Here is a 21,377-nt window from a genome sequence, read left to right on the forward strand (position 1 = left end):
TTTCTTAGAAACAAAAATCGGGTAAAAAAAAAAAAAAAAATCTGGTGATTCTTTGTTTTTACATTCATCGGGTCCCAATCAGCCCAAATATCAAAGAGAAATTAAAAATGCATGCCATGGAAGAGTTCGGGTCTTAGGAGGTTAAAGATGGATACTGTACAACCATTTCATCCTGGAAAAAGAACAATTCAAAGAAATTATTAAAAGCCCCAAACTGCCATGACATTCACACCCATGTGTATGTAAACTTCTTACACCGATAGTAAATGTAAGTAAATCTTCCATCTTTGAATAAAGTTTAAAATGAATCACACTCTTTGCAAATACAACAACTTACCACCGATAAGTTTATTTTGCAGTCAATTTTACACAACTGGAGACATTAATGTTGGACACCAGAACGCTTGTTACACATGGCACACTGTCACAGGTAGAACTTAACTTTGATGAAAGTTCATAGATATTTTTTCTTCATTAAACTGAGAATTTACATATATTTAAATGCTTGTCATTACATACACATGCATACAGATTACAGTCTCCAACTTTCAAACACAGACGCACGCGCACACACACACACACACACACACACTGAAAACTGGTACATAAAGAAATGTACAAAATCACAGCCACAAACACTACAGGTCTTAGTCAAGAGGTCCACCTGTGTGCCAAAAGTATGCATACATGATAAAGAAAAGACATCATTTGTACACTATGGCAAATTCATAGCAGGCAACATTTAAGAGCAGCTGAGCGACAACGGTACATTCAATTCATTGGCAATCAAGACTTAACAGACACTCAAAACGTCATAAAACCGGCTCAACAAGCACAACCGCCAAAGTAACAGCATCTTAACACAGAGATATGCCACATAGAATAATTACAGTCAAAATATTTTTTAAATCAGTTTTAGAAACACTCATTTACTTTTTTTTTTTTTAAATTTTGCAGAAAGTTAAATGAGATTGATGCTAAAAATGCTGGCAAAAAGACAAGATATTAGCTTGCTGTCCAGGTAGCTTATTTAGCTAAGGGGGGATTTCTCTTCTAGTAAAAAGTCACTTCCAGCTAGTAGAATTCTACTAGGTATGGGAAACAGCCTTTTAGGATTATTCATAAATTATATATATATTGTATTTTTGGTCTGGGTATAAAATAGGGAGTTAAATGAGGATCAGAGGCTAGCTGTTTCCCTAATCACTGGATGTAGCTTTTTTTTCTAGCATACAGATATAAGCGTGTTATCACGCTATTATATATCTCTATATATAATATTTTAAAAAAATCAGGGTTTCTCTTTGATACATTAGTTTGTTATAATAATTCTAAAATAAATGCAAGAAGAGGTTTATGAAAAGCAGTGTGGTCTCTTTTAGCCAAAATTTAGCTAAAAGCTATAATTCTCAGTTTTCTTCTAGTGCTAAGAATCAAAACAAATTCTCCAGATTTCCTCTAATCTCACAGTATGGTTAAAAACTCACACAGTTCACAGTTCACTAAAGTGAAGGGGAGGAATTTGAGATATGGCATGATAAAAAAACACATATTTTTACTTTGAAAAAACAAAACAATGTTAATTTAAGTTTTAGTATGGACATCAAAATGTTGGGCTTGTCACAAAAACAGATGTAGAAAAAGAATAAAAATATGGCACATAAGCATCTCTATCCCCTATCCTACATTTCTAAACATGAGCAAAACGGTGCCTGTCAAATTTTTCCACTCTCCTTAACATTTTACTGCCACCCTGTGGTAGACAAATACACAGCACAGAAATGAGCAAGGAGTCATTTTTACTCTTCTTTTTTTCACATACAGTAACAGCTTTGAGACATGGTCGTTTACATCTGAGCTGTTTAACACTCAGAGTGACGGCTGGTGATAGAAACACTTAAGCAGCAGCAGAGTGTTTGTGTTTAAAGTCACACTCTCTTACACACTTTGTGTTTTGTCTGTTGCAGTTGTTCCACCTCTAAAAATCTATTTGAATAAAATCATGTCCCCTGTCTGTTGTCCTCACTCTACTGTCCACAAGCTGCAAAGATGATGCATTTGATATAATGTTACTTTTCAGAGGTTGCATCTGCTTCTTGTGTTTTTTGTCTTTCTCTAGAGTGAGAGACTTGGCTATGCGTCTCCCACTCTCACTTCTTATGACACTACATTTATGGCACTTAGACCAAGAACGCCACATCACTCAAAATAATGAAATCATACATTAGAACCACAACTATGTTTTATGCACAAAAAAAGCATGTATACTGTACATATAGTCACTTTACATGGCACCATTTCATGGAAAATAAATATACATCCTTGTCTGTAAAGTGTCATCAATTCATTGCTCAAAGATTCTACATTCTTACAATCCAACTATGACGGTACATAAAATAAATATGGTGAAAAAATTTTTGTTTACATCATTTCACATTTTATTCTATTAAATAATTTTCCCACTTGTACAATTATTGTTTCTCAGCCTGTTTTTTGCACAAACAAAACAGAAAAATGAGCAAAATTCAGCGATTGTCAAGAGCTGTCACATTAAAGCATTTAATGTTGACTGTTACACCACTTGTTGTTGTCTTTTTGTTTTGAAGCCATTTATGTTTCACATTGCTGCTAAAATGAGTGTTGTAGATTCATCATGGTTGTAAACCAAGAGATAAATAAAATAAATAAAAATTATGGAAAACTACTCAGCAGTACTCTTTTTACACTATATGTAAGTTAATAAACTGACAATGATGAGAAATTCACTAATAAAGTTTTGAGACACACAATGGAAAAAAGCATATTTTTTTCAATCCACACCAAAATCCACCACTCTGTACATTCTTTGAAATGACTCGCTGCACCTTTAGATTACCTGTAAAAATGTAAAAATGATAGATATTTGTGACCGACTAGGCACTTTGGAATATGAGCGTAGGATGGTTAAAATTAGAGTAGGAACAATTTATTATGGCACAATGGTCTCAAGCTTGGAGGAAAGAGATCAAGACACAATGAAATTTGTTATGTTTAAGAGCATGTTGACAGTGGGATTCTCTCCCCTACAATAAAACGATGTACATTTAAACTCATGGCACTAAGAAGAGCTTTGGGTGAAAGCATCCACTACATGGCACATGTACTGTTTATGTTCACAGTTGGCAAAATAAATCTGTCTGAAAAGGGAAAAGGGGACTCGAGCTCCACTAGTAGAGCAGCTAAAGGCTCTAGTTGGTTTAGATAGTAGGTCAGTGGTTCCCAACCTTTCTGATCTGTAACCGCTTAAAACAAAATTAAGTCAACTCACAACCCATCATCACACTCTGTGAGGACAGGCTGCTTATTTTAAGCATCAAGATGAGGAACTAGAAGGAAAAACAAACCAATATTAATGTCCACATTATGGCTAACATCTCACAGTCCCTCTAATTCAATCTAATCTTGGGATTCCCAAGGTTGGGAAACACTGCTCGTTCACATCTCTTTTATATATACTGTATGTGTTTTTATTTTTCATTTCATACAAAAAATAGTCCAGACTAGAGTGGGCAGGATCTTCTGGGTCCTCTGGATATGGGATGTAGTCTACAGATCTGGGCTCCAGTTCCTTTTATTTGAAAAGGTCATAACAATACTGCGTTATCCTAAATAAAGAAATTCTGATCTAGACACTAAAAGTCACTATTTACACAATCCATGAGTTGTTTTTTTTTCTTTATATATAAGTTATATTTTGACATACTCTGTACTTACGGCTGAAAGTAGAAAATGTTTAAATTCAAGACAAAACATTTAAACAATGAGCATTTTTTTTACAAGCAAGGCGAACGTTTGGTTGATAATTAACTTTGGGCTGTAATGAAATCCAGTCAGGCAACCAGTGTGGCACTTTGAAGCACATTTACTTTACACCAACAGCCAAATGTGACCCCATACTTTATATCAAGCTATTTATTTCTTAAAATGTATTATTATTATTATTTTAGTAGTGTCTCTTGTGGCACCATCTCCTATCTGAATGTAAATAAAACAATAAAAGGGGGAAATATTATATAAAGAGAGTTTAAATCAATAAAATGTAATTTAAGTTATGCAAAAAAGTCATTACTCATAAAAATTGCAACCTAAAGTAGTCTAAGGTAGTGAGATAAATTAAATATATTACTTCAATATTAAATTATAAAGACATAAAATCTCCAGTAAATGTTTTCAGAAAGATTCATTTTCTAAAGGTGAATTAACTACATGCAAGAGGTTTGAGGGGCCACTTTGGTCTGCTCTGGTTGGTCTGATGTAGATAAGTGGAACGGCACCTTGAAGTTGATTCTAGCAAATCAGATGCTCAGGTCGGGAGGCTGATGTTGGCATTCTCCGCCAGCGGGCTCGACATGCGTATCTGCGAGCTGCTCTTGCTGAGGATTGACAGTTGAGTCCCGCCGTTCACTCCACTGCTGGCCAACGAAGGATGCCTCTGCTGCTTCAGGTCCACAGCAAAGTACCGGTTCACCGTCCAGCTGCGCCATTTCCTCTTGATCTCCGATTGCACCTTCAGGGAGAAACTTCACAAGGTCATTTTTAATGTACTTTAAGCTGTACCAGCTCCATGAAAAGGTACAGTAAAGGTGAGGTTTTTAGAAAGAAGAGTTTACTAACGTGATCTAGAGCGTTCGAAAGACATGCACACATGCCAACTTTTTTGGATTTGGGACTGTAATATAACATGGCTTTTATAACAGATAATAATTTCAACGTTTTATGTACCAGGACATAGTATTAAAAAAAATCTGATTCTTAGCAGGTATTAAAATTAAGTAAATATGAATAATGGAGAAGTTGTGTATGAAAAACTATCTATACCTTTTCCGCATCCAGAGGAATTAACAGGATAAGTAGCAGTGAGGTACTGATAATTGAATGACCTTAATTATCTGATAACCAGCAAGAGTGAGCACCTCTATAAAAAAGACATATTTTGACTTTTCAGGTTCGTGTGTTTTCCGGAAGAAAGACATTGGCAACCATCTTAAATAAGCAATTGTTGCTGCTACTCAATCTGGAAAGGGTTATAAGGTCAACAATCTCAAGTCCATCATTCTACAGTTAGAAAAATTATTCAAAAGTGGAAAACAACCAAGACAGTTTCCAATATCCCAATGTCTGACCATGCAGTGCTCAGAGAAACTGCAAAACCCCCCAAGACCCAGCATCTCTCTCTTTATGGATCTCAGTCAGCATGTTAAATGTTAAAGATCATGACAGTACTATCAGAAAAATATAATAAATATGGCCTGTTTCAAAGAGTTGTGAAGAGGAAGCCTCAGTTTAGTTTTTGCAAAACTGCATCTGAACAAACCAAAAGACATCTGGAACAAAGTGGAGTGTGTGTTGTTGTTCATCTGTATTCAAATAATTTTCAAACCTGGTAAGGACAGAATATTTTTTTATTATGTCCTGATATATAAAACGTTAGAACTGAAACACTTTTTAAGATTCTTATTTAAAATTAATTTATTTTTTAAATTATAGCTGATCTGGGGAAAATATGGAAAAAGGTCATCAGTTCTCAGAACGCACACTTTTTTCAACACTGGCCAGTATTTACCAACTAATGCTTTATAAAATAACTCATTAGATTTTTAATATTTCTTACACTATATGATTAAACAGGCAGATTGCTTCTGCATCACTTGCAGATGCTTCATGGGAGAAGTTAAACTATCTGTCCTCATATTTGCTTACAACTAAAATATTGTATATTATACAAAATGTATTAAATGGTGATAAAATTTATATTAAGTTATATTAATTTGGGTAGGATTATAAGCACAGAGATTCATCCTGAAATTGCAAGCACAAGAAATATTATAAAAAATATTATGAAGAAGTGAGCGTGTATATGAATAAATAAGGGGGAAGCTTACCTCTCCATTGAGGAAACAGTAGAGGACAGCTACCACAAAGCCCTGAGGAGGAGGATGAAGAGAAAATTGAAAGCGAAATGAGAGAAAATTAGCTTGAGATTCAGTTTAATCTAACTGTGGTAATATATACATTTAATATAATCAAGCAACACTTATAACAGCTGTGCTATATATGTATAGCACTGATGTTATATGCACTGTAAGAGAAAAGAAAGAGGAAAACTGACTTCTGCTTTTGCTGTGCACAACATACAGGTTTCTTCAATATTTGGGATGTTAAATGTGTATCAAAGTACATTATTTGGCAAAATTGGCCACCGGCAGTTAGTTTTACCTACAGTTAATGGTTATATTTACATCTACCATTTTGTAAGTGACCAGGCTGATAAGACATATCTGCCACAGATACCTGTGTAAAGCATTATCTCACTGTAGCTGTTAAATGTCTCTGTCAGTTTACTGCCAGCTAAGGTGACCAAGGCCTAACAAAATGCATGAGAAGGAGCACTTCCTGGATTCAAACTGCTTCTGTTTAAGGTGTTCTTTGAAAAGGATATACATACGCTAAATCCTCAAAGAACTCCAAGGCACTTTCTTTTCAAATAAAAGAAATGCCTTCTCCCTTCACCCGTTGATGACTTAGCACAAAATAAATCAAATGCAAATGAAGGTAAAGGGTTAACCTGCACTAGGAAGATGATGACAGTCGTGCCTGCTTTTCATTAGAAAAAGGACAGACTTAGAAAAGCCTATCATGAACTCTCAACTTTAGAAAAATAGAGCCAGTAAAATTGTGGACCATTGTATCTACATGTAGCTTTACTTTAACAAAAACAACTGTCTATAAATGTGTTCCTCAGTGTGCTGTCAAAAATATAAAAACACAAAAGAAATTGACTACCTAGCATGTTAGCTGATCACCCCCTAATGGCATTTTATTGGATGAAACAAACAAAATAATTTAAGATGAGTCACTGAAGATATTTTAGTCTTTTTTTCATCATTACTGATGCTGATCTTTCACTGATAAACATATTTCCTCCTGGCATCGGAGACAATATAGAATAATTGTTTCCATCTATTTTATCCTTTTATAAATCCAGTTTAATTGCTGCAGGGCTCATTTTAACGACATTGTGTTTAACTGCATGTAGCTTTATAGCATTTATTTGTTATTCTTACTGCTTAATGTGCTGCCCAATATTACTTTCACAGTTTCACAACTGCTTCCAGTAAAAAGGCTTTATGGGGTATGTACTTAGCTCCTCTTCACTTTTCATAGCTGTTGATAATAACTGCAGAAGATAACTTTTGGATATTACTAACACTCTCCTTAAGCGCCTGCTGTATCTTGTATATTCAAATGATTTATTGTCCCATTATGTTCTCTCATTCATCATCTGGCATCTCTTCTTTAAGTAAAACTGGATGATGAAGGAGCTGCAGGAGTGTACCTGGAAGGATCCAAGGCCCAGCTCAAACACAAGCCTCTCCCTCTTGCTGACATCTTCAGGCGAGAAGGCGAACACGGTGTAGTGAATACCAAAGAGAGGGATGAGCAGGAGGGTGGAGCGTGCCAGACGCCTGAACAAACAACAACAAACAGTTTAATGAGATTGAGTGAGACACAAATCAAAGTTGTTTTAATGTAGATTTACTGGAGCTGGTCAGGTGACGCAAGAGATGCACTGCTGATGTAATGCTGTGCCACATTTTACTACTATACTGTTGTTTAAATGTTTCATTAAGCCGCACATTTATATATTGATATATTAAAAATATATTAAAATTTATATATTAATATAATACTATATTAATCCTCAGCTTTGTATAAAAAAAGAGGATTTCCTTAAATAAATACTTAAGTGTTCGAGGTAAAGGCTGGTGGTATTCTGTAGTTTTCTTAATGTCAACAAACCCACTGAAAAGACCAAAACCAACAACAAACTGCTTTGTTGTAGTCTAAAGCCCCTCATTTCTGGCCAGTATATATAAAAAAAGATCAGTGATGTACTCCTATTTTTAGATGAACTTTTTTTTAACAAGCACTACAGTTTATTTTCAATTCCACATACACGGTCATGCATAAATAAATGTTCTAAATCACCTAAAAATTGTACTGCTTAGCCCAGTTTTAGCGACTAAAAATCAGCATTTCCCAGCTGTTTAAGCTCTATAATATTAGGTCAAAAGTAGTTGACTGGATTTGTTGACAGTCAGAAAAACAGAATAGCACCACACATCCATTCTTAACTTTACGATTGAGGTTTATTTTAATGTATCAGTTCTTTTTAGGTCAAGACACCGGCAAGAACACACTCAACTGCCGCTGTGTTTGATATTTTATGGCAGTCACATGAAGCTGTGCCATTACACTGTGGTGTGTATGATGGAGCCAACAACACTGGCTGACGCACAATATCAACGGCACAATACAGACAAACACTTGGTGGACACAACTGTGCAAAACAGTGGTTTCTACAGCGCGGTCCAGTGTCGCCAGGGGTCCTTATGAAATAGTTTCACAACTAGAGTTTGACTCGTTTTCTTGCTGAGAGTTACAGGAGAAGGTCACCTGTTTATCTGTCCACTTAGTGTGACGCTAGCTTAGCACCTAAAGTGGAAATGGAGAAAGTGCACACTGTAAAAAGAAATCTCTAAAAATATATGTGATGTTTTGAAATGGAGAAATTTTCTACATACTGTTTTTTCTTAATATAAACTTGCACTGTTAAAAAATATATTCTTTTTTTTAACAGTGCAAGTTCAGGTAACAAAATCTTATATATTTAGATATATCTAAATCCTCACAACTCATTATTTAACACATTGTCTATATTTACCTGAATCTAAACTTTTTTTTTGGCAGTTTATGGATTAAAAGTGTATAGTGAGGTTATACTGTTTACTCTTGTTTAGCTAATAAAAAGGTGTTGCTCCTATTATCCAACTCTGAGCAAGAAAACAAGAAAACAATATCCCAAAATGTCAAATTCTTTTAAATGCTTTATCATAATGGAAGGAGATATGTAACTAATAGTAACTATAATAATAAAAAACAGCACCAGAAATACATTTTTAAACAAATAGAAATTAACTGTAAATGAGTCCTTTCATAATTTATTGATTAGAACATTTTCAAAAGCATGAGCACTGATTAGATTTGTTCTGTTTTGTGAGTGAGGTAATGCATTTCTGAGCCTTGACAATTAAAAACCCCTAAAACTTTAAGAGCCCCTGGTGTAAGATACAAACACACACACACACACATAAACACACACATGCAGTGAACACAAGACAGAAACTCACACACACACACACACAAACACACACACACACACACATGCAGTGAACACAAGACAGAAACTCACACACACACACACACACATAAACACACACACACACACACACACACACACACACATAAACACACACATGCAGTGAACACAAGACAGAAACTCACACACACACACACACACACACACACACACACACACACAAACACACACACACTTACAGTGTGATGGTGGATAACTCTGACATCCTGCACGAATGCTGAACAGCCTGTGTGGGCTCACTGAAGCATTTCTGAGCACAGCTGCTACACAGCACAAAGACAACACACAATACAACAAAGACAATGTCTTTAGGGACACAGACGCACAGTCTCACGCGCACACACATCTCCACACTCGGTCACGCACACTCAGGTCTAAGCTGCAGAAGACAAAAGTATTATCTGCTGGGCCTCCAAAGATACTATCCGATGGGAGGGGAGCAGGAGTGATGTCTGGATACAGTACAACTCCATAATGAGGTTCAAACTTCCTGACACTGGGTTCTACAAATGGATCTGAAATTAAAAAAAAAAATCTAGGCAGACATATCAGAGGTTATCACTGAGTATTACAAAAAAAATGGCTAGATTTACATGTTTCTGACACTCACAAGAGAGACAACAACCCTTGTGCAACATATGCATTTAATATGTTAGCGTGTCTCTATAAAAATATCACCCAGCTTTTAATATACAGATGATACCTTTTGTAGGGTCAGTCGGTTGTAGGTTTTGGTCTTTTGATGCTGGTTTTAGGATTTTTTGACAAGATGAAAAAAGTAATAGTGCCAGCCTTAACTTAAAATTCTGAATCCTAGCTCTGCGAGTAGCAGGGTTGCAAAATCTAGAAAACTACAGCAATCAAATTTATTAAAGCATAAATTCTTCATCCAAATTTTGACATTTTTGAACTCACGTTTAACCCCACTGATTGTAACTTACAGGTAAATGCTCGATTCATTTCCTCCGATATCAGGCGACTGCAGCTTCTGGACCAGGATCACGATTATTCCAATGAAGAGGACGAAATTGATCTGACATGAAACAGAAAATATTTTCACTGCAGTCAGCTGAACATTAGGTCTTTCCCTACTCTGCTCTGCTTGGCTTTCTGTTGCCTCAGGAAGTAGCGAGCAGAGGTTGGCCTACTCAATCACACGTTTGTCTATAAAAAATTATTTTCCCTTTTGTTTCACACCACATTAGGATAGATAGGATTTAAACTGGGGCCACTGTAAGAAAGACTTTGACATTTAGCTTTTTCTATTGCAGGCGAGCAAGTTAATGACAAAAGGAAAACTGAATGAGCAACCAGTAAATGTCATACCATTATAGATGCCACCACAGGTCCTTTGATCACCCACCAGAGGGCAGTGTTCTCATTCGTATCCCAGCATCTGGAGGCCAACAGTACATTTCAGTAATCATACACCATGCTTCAGACATTAGGTAATGCACAACCTCATACTTTGCCAAACAATGAGCAAGGTTTCAATTATAACACACCAAATAGTCAAATTAGTGAGGAGGATTTAAAATGAAGGGAAAAACTCTCAATAACTGAGAATGAAAAACTGAGTTACAAACTTAGCATAATACTATCAGATGTTTTTTGTTTTCTTACACTCATATTACATCACATATTGTGCTCAAAAATGATGAAAAAAGATGCAATAACCGAGAACTCAACAGAGGCTTATTAACGTACCCAACAAAGGGAGAAATTTCATAATGGCAAAACATTATCAGTATTGTCATCAGTATTTTGTTAATAAGAACAGCTAAAACTTCTCATGTAAACATCACCAAACCTCTGTCAATATCAGTTAAGACACTTACATTAATTATATTGTAAATTTCTTAATGAAAATATATTATTAAAAAAATGATTTTAATAAAACTAAAAGAGGTTTTCTGGCCTGTGTTGCTAATAATATGAGACTGGTGTTTATATAACAGTCCTGACGGTTCTTTGTGATCGTTAATAAGCAACTAGTTTCACATGTAAAAGAATTACAGGTGCCAGTGTTCACACATAAAAGAGGCTCCTGCTTAAAGGGCACCAAAAGCAAAAAAAGATAAAAATCATTGTAAAGATGACCAATATTATAATCTATTGTAACATTATCTGATATTATCAAACAATTTATCTAATAATGTTTAATTATCTAATCTAATATAAGAAGACCAGTATTAATAGATATTGATGGACAATTTATGATTTTTACTCCAATGGCTCTCAAGCCCTTTTTGAAATGTATTAATAATAAACCAATAAATATTGTGTAATATAATGCATAATATCTGCTTCTAAATTACAGTGGAAAAGGACTGTAAAGCAGCAGAAAGATTATATGCAGTTAGTTTCAGTGACTAAAGGTGGGGAAGAGGAGTTCAGACATACCCAGTGTCATGAAAATGGAGCCTCAGAACAGCCCAAACAGTCACACAAATTGTGGGAGTTCCTGTAATCATGAATAAAAAACAGAAATAAAAAAACAGAAAAAGTAAAACAGAAATAAAGTGCACAATGTTAATGTGACTGCCACAGTTCCTACTAGTCAAATCTCGTCTTTAGACATAAACATAGGAATCAAAAGGAATCATCCGATTTCAAAAGGCTATATTTTTAAAGCAATGAACAAATTTTAAATACATGTATATTAGGGCTGGGCGATATGGCCTAAAATTCATATCGCGATATAATTTGAAGCATGTGCGATAACGATATATATCACGATATATTCTTTTCTTCTGTATAACGTACAGTGGCTTGCAAAAGTATTCGGCCCCCTTGAACTTTCCCACATTTTGTCACATTACAGCCACAAACATGAATCAATTTTATTGGAATTCCACGTGAAAGACCAATACAAAGTGGTGTACACGTGAGAAGTGGAACGAAAATCATACATGATTCCAAACATTTTTTACAGATAAATAACTGAAAAGTGGGGTGTGCGTAATTATTCAGCCCCCTGAGTCAATACTTTGTAGAACCACCTTTTGCTGCAATTCCAGCTACCAGTCTTTTAGGGTATGTCTCTACCAGCTTTGCACATCTACAGACTGAAATCCTTGCCCATTCTTCTTTGCAAAACAGCTCCAGCTCAGTCAGATTAGATGGACAGCGTTTGTTTCAGATCTTGCCACAGATTCTCGATTGGATTTAGACACCAGACAGGTCAGGGATAAAGTTATTGAGAAATTTAAAGCAGGCTTAGGCTACAAAAAGATTTCCCAAGCCTTGAACATCCCACGGAGCACTGTTCAAGCGATCATTCAGAAATGGAAGGAGTATGGCACAACTGTAAACCTACCAAGACAAGGCCGTCCACCTAAACTCACAGGCCGAACAAGGAGAGCGCTGATCAGAAATGCAGCCAAGAGGCCCATGGTGACTCTGGACGAGCTGCAGAGATCTACAGCTCAGGTGGGGGAATCTGTCCATAGGACAACTATGAGTCATGCACTGCACAAAGTTGGCCTTTATGCAAGAGTGGCAAGAAGAAAGCCATTGTTACCAGAAAACCATAAGAAGTCCCGTTTGCAGTTTGCCACAAGCCATGTGGGGACACAGCAAACATGTGGAAGAAGGTGCTCTGGTCAGATGAGACCAAAATGGAACTTTTTGGCCAAAATGCAAAACGCTATGTGTGGCGGAAAACTAACACTGCACATCACTCTGAACACACCATCCCCACTGTCAAATATGGTGGTGGCAGCATCATGCTCTGGGGGTGCTTCTCTTCAGCAGGGACAGGGAAGCTGGTCAGAGTTGATGGAAAGATGGATGGAGCCAAACACAGGGCAATCTTGGAAGAAAACCTCTTGGAGTCTGCAAAAGACTTGAGACTGGGGCGGAGGTTCACCTTCCAGCAGGACAACGACCCTAAACATAAAGCCAGGGCAACAATGGAATGGTTTAAAACAAAACATATCCATGTGTTAGAATGGCCCAGTCAAAGTCCAGATCTAAATCCAATGGAGAATCTGTGGCAAGATCTGACAACTGCTGTTCACAAACGCTGTCCATCTAATCTGACTGAGCTGGAGCTGTTTTGCAAAGAAGAATGGGCAAGGATTTCAGTCTCTAGATGTGCAAAGCTGGTAGAGACATACCCTAAAAGACTGGCAGCTGTAATTGCAGCAAAAGGTGGTTCTACAAAGTATTGACTCAGGGGGCTGAATAATTACGCACACTCCACTTTTCAGTTATTTATTTGTAAAAAATGTTTGGAATCATGTATGATTTTCGTTCCACTTCTCACGTGTACACCACTTTGTATTGGTCTTTCACGTGGAATTCCAATAAAATTGATTCATGTTTGTGGCTGTAATGTGACAAAATGTGGAAAAGTTCAAGGGGGCCGAATACTTTTGCAAGCCACTGTATTTTCCAAACTATAAGGCACACTTAAAATCCTTTAATTTTCTCAAAAATCGAGAGTGTGCCTTATGTATGAATTCTGGTTGTGCTCACTGACCTTGAACCGATTTTGGCGTGTAGAAATCTGTTAAAAAATGTTTTAGTACAACTTTGGTAAGCCTGCTGATGGACTGCTTGATGGATTGTCAGAGCATTACGGCTGCCGTAGTGAGGAGTAATCTGGGTCCAAAACTCCGTCCCCTTTCAGGTCCCAAAGTCAAACGAACACTGAGAGTTAAAAACGGTCTAAATTCTTTCATCTTGAATTAAATCATCAGCGTTGCTGCTTTATCGGGTGTAACAATTAAGTTTAACATCCAGGCATCCATGAAAACAGAATTTATTAAATTTAACCGAGTTAGAAGTTAACAGGAAGTTAGCTCGCTAGTTTCCACCTAAACATTTCATACCATGTTCTGACAGAGATTTTTGAAACTAATTAAAACGTACAGCTCTGCTATCACTTCCAACATAAGTGAAGACAGAAACACTAAACAGCAGTGGCGTTTGCAGGGTTACCGAAGTTGGACTACCTGGTATATAATGTTGTGCTACGTGATTGCTAGCGACACAGCTATGTTAGCATAACATTAGCACAGTGAAGCTGGAGGATGAACGGCAACTTTTTTTCCACTCGATAAAAGTTAACGTGAGGGATTCTGGTGGTTAGGGACAAATGCAATCGCATAGCAGGATGCTATACACGGGCCAAACTTCAGTCAGGAGAACATAATTTACTGATGATAATGGTTGTAGCCACTGTGATACTTTCTACCAAAACAGGCGCAGCTTGATGACATCATCAACATGCGATATCGCGATATAGTCAAAATCTCTATCGTTGGCCAAATCTATATCGTTTCTATCGTATATCGTTTATATCGCCCACCCCTAATGTATATAAAGTTAAGGCACTCAACGTTTTTCCCTCCAGATGCACGGCTTATCTCAAAGCCAAGTCCAAGTCAAATATGTTTTGCAAACATGTCTGAACAGCCACCGCTGTTGTTACATTACTTACCTGCAACCACGTAAAACTCACGACTCTTCTCGGTCTAACAATATATGTTTTGATCGCTACCGGTGAACGGCCGTGGAATTAAAGCACTTTGAAATTGCAGAATTGTTTCTGATATACCCTGTATTAAAGGCTACAATCACAATCAGCAGATGAAAATGATTTGCGTATTTCCCTACTTCAGCTTTGTTTTGCCAATATTTAAAACATTTAATGGCAAATTTCACTAATCTCTCAAAGGCAAACAAACAGCAATAAAACAGTTTAAACAAGACATCAAGCAACTGTGAAAGAAAATACCACTTGCTTTAAAAAAAAAATCTTTTATCAAAACTATACAATGCAGAAGATATAATAGATAATAAACAAAATTTTAAATGGTAAACAGCACAAATTTTAAAATTCACAATCTGATTAGTAACTCAGCAATGGCTGCTTCATTTGGCACAATTTGCTAGTATTGCGTTGGGTCCCCTTTTGCCTAATTAATGTCTTTAATTCTTCATGGGATAAAATTAACATGGTACTGGAAACGTTCCTCACAGAGACTTTGGTTTATATTGACATCTCATCATCCATGATGAGAATTTCTCGTTCCACCACATCTCAAAGGTGATGTGTTGGACTGAGAATTGATGACTGAGGCCATTTGAGTACAGTGAACCCATTGTCATGTTCAAAAAACTAGGGGTGCAACCATACACAAAATTCACGGTTCGGTTCAATACTTTGGTGTCACGGTTCGATATTTTTTCGATACAAAAAAATATTCATGCCTTTTTAATTTGTCATTTATTAAAATTATAAATATATATTTTAACCCAAAAGTACAGTTTTTAAATTTAATGTTGCTGAAACAACAAAGTAATAAAAAAAAATCTATCTGATTGAGAAATCACTCATCTTTGGAAAAAGAGTTTATTACAGAGAAATGGCTCTTTCCAAAATAAAAGCTATACTATACGCTTCTTCTGGGCTATATTCTCAGCAGCATATTAAACATATCAGGTCCCCATAATGAGAATCATGTGCTAAGGGCTGTCTAAATGATGCGGGTAAAGTTGTAAAGTTAACAAGCTAACTGCGCTAACGCACTAGTTCCCACCAATTGAGCATTGCGTGGCACATCCGACATACTGTTTTACTTTTGTCCATGACGCGCTTACCATCAGGGTCATGCTTCACATGAAAACCAAGATAGTTCCAAACGCCAGATCTGAATGAGGGTGGGGGAGGTTAAATTTCGGGTAGCGTTGAGGCAGTTGCCGTGTTGCAACAAGCTTAGCTTCTGTCTTGCTAGCTTGCGCTGAGCTCAGTGGATCTGCACTCGACAGTGCAGCCTAGGCAGAGTAGTCGAACGCAGATTCACTGAGCTCTCAACACAGACAGCATTGTCAGAAGAAAAGTTGATAAAATAAATAAAAAATTTTGTATTGTTCGATACATATGCGTACTGAACCGAAAGCACTGTATCGAACGGTTCAATATCGATACGAGTATTGTTGCACCCCTACAAAAAACCAGTCTGAATTGATGGAAGAGGCCATCAGAAGATGGCACAGTGATCATGAAGTGACTGACATGGTTAGCAACAATACTCAGTTTAAACAATGCTCAATTGGTACTAAGGAGCCCCAAAATGTCCTCCCCAGCATTACACCACCAGTAGTGTCAACCGTTGATACAAGGCAGAAAGATCCATGCTTTCATTTTGTTTACACCAAATTCTGATTCATCCAACTGTAGCAGCAGAAATCGAGACTCATCAGAATGTGAATTGTTGCTTCCTGTATTTAGCTGACAGGAGAGGCACCCAGTTTGGTCTTCTGCTGCTGTAGCCCATCTGCTTCAAGGTTTGATTCGGAGATTCTCTTCTGCATATTTGATTTATAACAACTGTTATTTGTTGTCTTCCCATCAGCTGAAAGCAGAGTGGCAAATTTTCTTCTGACCTCTGGCATCAACAAGGCTTTTCTTTAGCTCAGTGGACATTTTCTTGTCTTTTTTAAAAAACATTCTCTGTGAACCATCTAGAGGTGGAGTATAGGAAAATCCCAACAAAAGAGCAGTTTCTGAAACACTCAGACCAGCCTGTCTGGCACCAATAACCATGCCATGTTCAAAGTACGGTAACTTAAATCACCTTTCATCCCCATCCTGATGCTCACTTTAAACTTCAGCTGCCATTCGAGTTGCTGCCATTCGACTAGCTAGATATTAGATATTTGCACTAATAAGCTGTTAAACAGGAATATATAGTAAAAGGAATATGATAGTAATAAAATGGCCAGTGATGTAAATTAGTTACCACTTTATGCCAATAATGATAATCAAGCAAAAATGTCTACTTACCCCACCCAACAATGGTATACCAGTAGAAGTAGCGTCTCTCGGGAAAGAAAGTCTCTACCAGCAGAGTGAAGAGATACAGACCTTCAATGAACAGCCAGAAATAGTTGGACATGACACAGTAATGGAAGAAAACCATCACTGCTTTACATGCCACCTGCATATGAAGACACATTAGGAGATAAGTTGTGATTACCTATCTGTATGAAACGATTATTATCTTAGAAGATTCTGTACCAATATTAATATAAACAAGAAAAATAATCTTCAAAATTTCAGTGAAGTTAATTATGATAATCTTGTTTCTTCTTCTCTAAACAGAAAATTTGTGTTTAAATGGTCAGTCTTTATTCAAAAGCAATAGACCCCAAATGTCAGAGTGACATTATCCATGTAAACAACAAGGCTACAGTGCACCGCACAGGACGGTAATAACCCTAAATATTTAGCATGACCTGATGAGCTAATATGCAAATGATCTCCCCCAGCAGCAGGAGCGAGTCACCTACATGCCAGGTGAAGTGTCATGTGATGACACTGTGTTAATGACTAAAGTCCATATACACTGTGAGGTCAACCAATTACAGGACTGATCTGATTCTCTGTACTGCCATGACAATGACCTGTGATCACCATGGCAACAGTGGTAAAGCGTATGAATTCAGAAAAAAAAAGAAACGGAAAAAAGGCAAAGTAGCCATTGATATGTTAATAAGACTCTAGCAGAAGATTTCCACTGGTCTTGCTAAAGCCATTAGCGCACCTAATTAGGTTTATTTATCATGGCTGCTTAACAATAGTGAACAATGTATTCTTATCAGACAAAGGCTAAGAGCTTGTTCTGCATTTGTAATCAGGGAGTATTAGTCATCTAATAGCATGTTTGCTTTTTGTAAAATCTGCATCTGATTGAAGTTCTTTCAAAGGTGAACGGCAAACAGGAAACGCTGGAGGAGACGTATTTCTCAGGCTTTCTCAAGCTCTCGCTGTATCTCAAACAAAACAAGCCTGGCCATATTTTTTTATGCCCATTTTCTTTATAACCTGATTGGCTGGATTTTGGTGGTACACCCGATAAACCAGGACATGTATTTTACTGACTCTAGTGTGCACTTATTTTGTCAGAGCAGGGATTGTTTAGAATATTAAAGGCTTCAGCTTAAAACAATTAGCTTTAAATGAAAATTAATGATCTAATTAACCTTGGAAATTGAAAATTACCAATTTTTCATTAATCACTAAAACAGCAGTCATAATTGCTTCCCCTGGAAGTGATTAACACCACCAGCAGCAGGTGAAGTTTGTATTATGGCTGCTAGATGCCCACATAGTATATATATATAATATATGGTTGTTGTTACTGACTGTGTCCACGAAGCAATGGTCGCTGTCTTCCTGAGCGTACAACACGCCGTCCTTGATGAAGACTGAGATGGCTCTCAAAATGAAGGACACAAACAGATTCATGTGAATAAAGTTCCTGGTGCAGTGGAGCTTCCTGGAGAGATGAGAAAGGACATATGCACATCTTTATCTTGTCTTTACATCTGTGCTCTGTTTAACCCTTCGAGCTCCGCGATGATTTAGAAATTACCACATGAAACCTTGTGGAATTCAATCTGAAACCCTGTTCTTGCAACTTTAACTAAAAACCCCTGAATGTGCCGTGTTTGCAAACTTAAAAATGCTGACGAGCTTTGCTCTAATAACAGATAAGGGCTGGTCCCTGAACAGGGACCTCTAAGATAGAAATATGTTAAAACTTCAACTGGATATTATTGGTGTCTTTGAACCTTAAGATTTATGGTGGGGCGGCCTTAAAACAACCACTGCCACACCCATCTGGTGGGACATTAGGGAGGTTTAGGTCTGACAGTTTCCCACACACACACTGGCCATTTGTGTAGCAATAAGAAAGTAAAGAGAAGTTTGCATTTTCCTCTTAAGCTTAAGGTTTTACTTTATGAATAACTAAACGCAATCCAATAAATGCCTTTCAGAATAAACTGTCTATAAAATGTGCATCATTACCCTTCCATGATTCCAAGCTTTTAGTCAGTGAGTAAAAACAGGGTGAATTTTAAAGACTCAAGGCTGTCATCAAGCCCGTCATTGAAACTAAAGGTATAGAACCAGAACCTAAAGGACCTAAAGATATTTATTTTCTATGAATATACATAAATATAATGATTTATATAATGATCAAAGCTTCTAGTAATAATTTATCAAAGTACAATAATCTTCTCTTGTTGGACTAATGATATAGATTTTTGCTTGAATGTTTGAAACAACAAACACACAAAAAAGCTATTTTTTAATAAACTTTGTCACTCTTTGAGTTTGTTATTTAAATGGTTAAAAAAATTGTGAACATGTTTTTCCTATCAATGATTGATTTTCTAGTCCATCAAAGTTCCATCCTTTACCTATAGTCATGGGATCTGAGCAATGACAGAAATAGTGAGGTCACAAATACAATGAAGTGAAATGAGGTTCCTCTGTAGGGTAGCTAGGCCTGAACCTGTCGCATACATGGACAGCTGTGGAGACATCATAGTGACATAATCAGCTCTGTTATACTTCTTTGAAGTCTGCTTGAAGTTCACTGCCTAGGGTGCATAGTTGGTGCATTGCAATGTGAAGTCTCCACGGATGAGTCCTAAGAAACCTGGCAGAGACAAGAACATCTGCAAAGACCCTCGTGCTCACTATCTAAAGATGAAATTCATGTCATCAGGACCCAAGCGGACCCCAAAATGCTTTTAGCAAAGTCTTAGAGATAAGTGAGGAGCTCGGACATCTGAAGGGAGCTCAGAGTAGAACTGCTGCTTTTCTGTGTTTGAAAGGAGCCAGCTGAAGTGGTCCGGACATCTGGTTAGGGTCCATATTGGACACCTTCCTTTGGAGATTTTCAGGGCATGCCAATCTGCTTGAAAGTGTTGCTGGGGTGAAGGACGTCTGGAGATGGATGGATGGATGGATGGATGGATGCTCAGAAAGCTCACCTGAACCTGCAGAGAATAACCATGGCTGTGGTCAGAGACACAAGCGACGTGCTGTAGCCGACTGTGTAGAGGGCTTTGACTGATGCGTAGTATGGATCCTAATGGAGAAAGACAGAGAATGAGTCTGTGTACTTGATTTACATGCCATATAGAATAAAAAGATCCACAAAGCCTTACAAGTTTGGTAGTGTTGTCATAGAAGAAACAGACTTCCGCATAGTGAGGAAAAGGTTCTGACCATCCATACTCAGTACAGTTACGACTGACCTTCCCCATTTCTGCAAGTAAAAAAATATGCCTGAATAAAACTGCGCTGACTGGAAAGAAACTTGATGCTCAAATAAGACTATCTGAATATGGTGTTGCCACTCACCATCTTCAGGGACCGTGTAGTCATGAAGGAGCTCCGGACAGTTAACCTCCACAACCTCCCCAACATTGGCCGCTTGCCAGCAGGTAAGATTGTCCCACATCCAATCACATGCTGACAGGCAACGGAAAGGAAACAGAGCAACACATGTGGTCAGTGTGAAGCTCTTTTTGCTGGAAAAATGCAAAAGAAATTGTGCAGACACAATTCAGGAAAATTTAAATGGTGGTAAAACAGTTCAGTTTCAAAAGATATCTAGTATTTTCTTGGCAAAATGATAAGAACCAAGGAAGCAACTTTCAAATGTTATGACCTCTCTTAACCAATCTCAGGTCATTTTATTACCGACCAGTGTTACTACTTGACTAAAACGAGGCATTACCCCTTTGAAGAGTTCTTTCTCCACATGCTCCAGACAGCTTTATTATAGTTTCTCAGACACACACATTTTAAAGGCAAACAAGCTAAAACAGCTTGTTTCAGAAAATGGACAAACTGAACAACTGTACAAAGGCCCAGTCTAGGTGTGAATCATTTAAGAATAAAAATATGAGAAAAATATAAGAACTTGAAACGATTGCAATGGGTTCCCTGTAGTCTTTTAGCTCCATTTTTGGTCTCCTCCAACTCGTTTAGGAAAATTCATGTGGCTTTTTAGATGCTTAATGATCCACTGTGTTCACCAGCTGTTTTGTGTGGTTGCTGTTGGACTCAGATCATGTACGATGTGTTTTCAGAGCACTTTTACTGCCTGCTATGGCAGAAAAAGACCAGCTCTTTGAGCAGTGAGCGTTTGGAGGAACAGCGAATTTGTAAGATAAAAGTCAATAAAGCTCTGCTGCACATAACTTCACATTCACCTTTTATTATCAATGGATATATTTTTTAGTATATAAGCATTAATTATAGCTATTTTAACTATGTGTATTTTGCACTATTCGCCACCTT

At 37.2% G+C, this 21,377-nt stretch overlaps 1 protein-coding gene across 6 annotated transcripts in view; it reads right to left on the bottom strand.

Annotated features, from left to right (window-relative positions):
* Positions 1-185: 185 nt before the first annotated feature.
* The window catches only part of LOC134616250 (pituitary adenylate cyclase-activating polypeptide type I receptor-like), a 33,774-nt gene continuing 12,582 nt past the window's right edge, over positions 186-21,377 (bottom strand). For 2 of the 6 annotated variants that reach the window (XM_063460973.1, XM_063460972.1), the window contains exons 4-15: positions 20,433-20,543; positions 20,237-20,337; positions 20,060-20,157; positions 18,420-18,552; positions 17,058-17,211; positions 11,663-11,723; positions 10,586-10,655; positions 10,201-10,292; positions 9,439-9,522; positions 7,376-7,505; positions 5,922-5,963; positions 187-4,559 (exon numbers count right to left, since the gene is read on the bottom strand). In XM_063460973.1, coding sequence (XP_063317043.1) covers positions 4,335-4,559; positions 5,922-5,963; positions 7,376-7,505; positions 9,439-9,522; positions 10,201-10,292; positions 10,586-10,655; positions 11,663-11,723; positions 17,058-17,211; positions 18,420-18,552; positions 20,060-20,157; positions 20,237-20,337; positions 20,433-20,543 — 1,301 coding nt within the window. In that variant the 3' untranslated portion in view covers positions 187-4,334. Of the gene's footprint in view, positions 4,560-5,921; positions 5,964-7,375; positions 7,506-9,438; positions 9,523-10,200; positions 10,293-10,585; positions 10,656-11,662; positions 11,724-17,057; positions 17,212-18,419; positions 18,553-20,059; positions 20,158-20,236; positions 20,338-20,432; positions 20,544-21,377 lie in introns of all 6 variants that reach the window. The other 4 variants (XM_063460978.1, XM_063460974.1, XM_063460976.1 and 1 more) reach the window with 4 other exon arrangements.

Source organism: Pelmatolapia mariae, linkage group LG18, assembly GCF_036321145.2.
Source record: "Pelmatolapia mariae isolate MD_Pm_ZW linkage group LG18, Pm_UMD_F_2, whole genome shotgun sequence".
In the NCBI taxonomy this organism is placed as follows: Eukaryota; Metazoa; Chordata; class Actinopteri; order Cichliformes; family Cichlidae; genus Pelmatolapia; species Pelmatolapia mariae.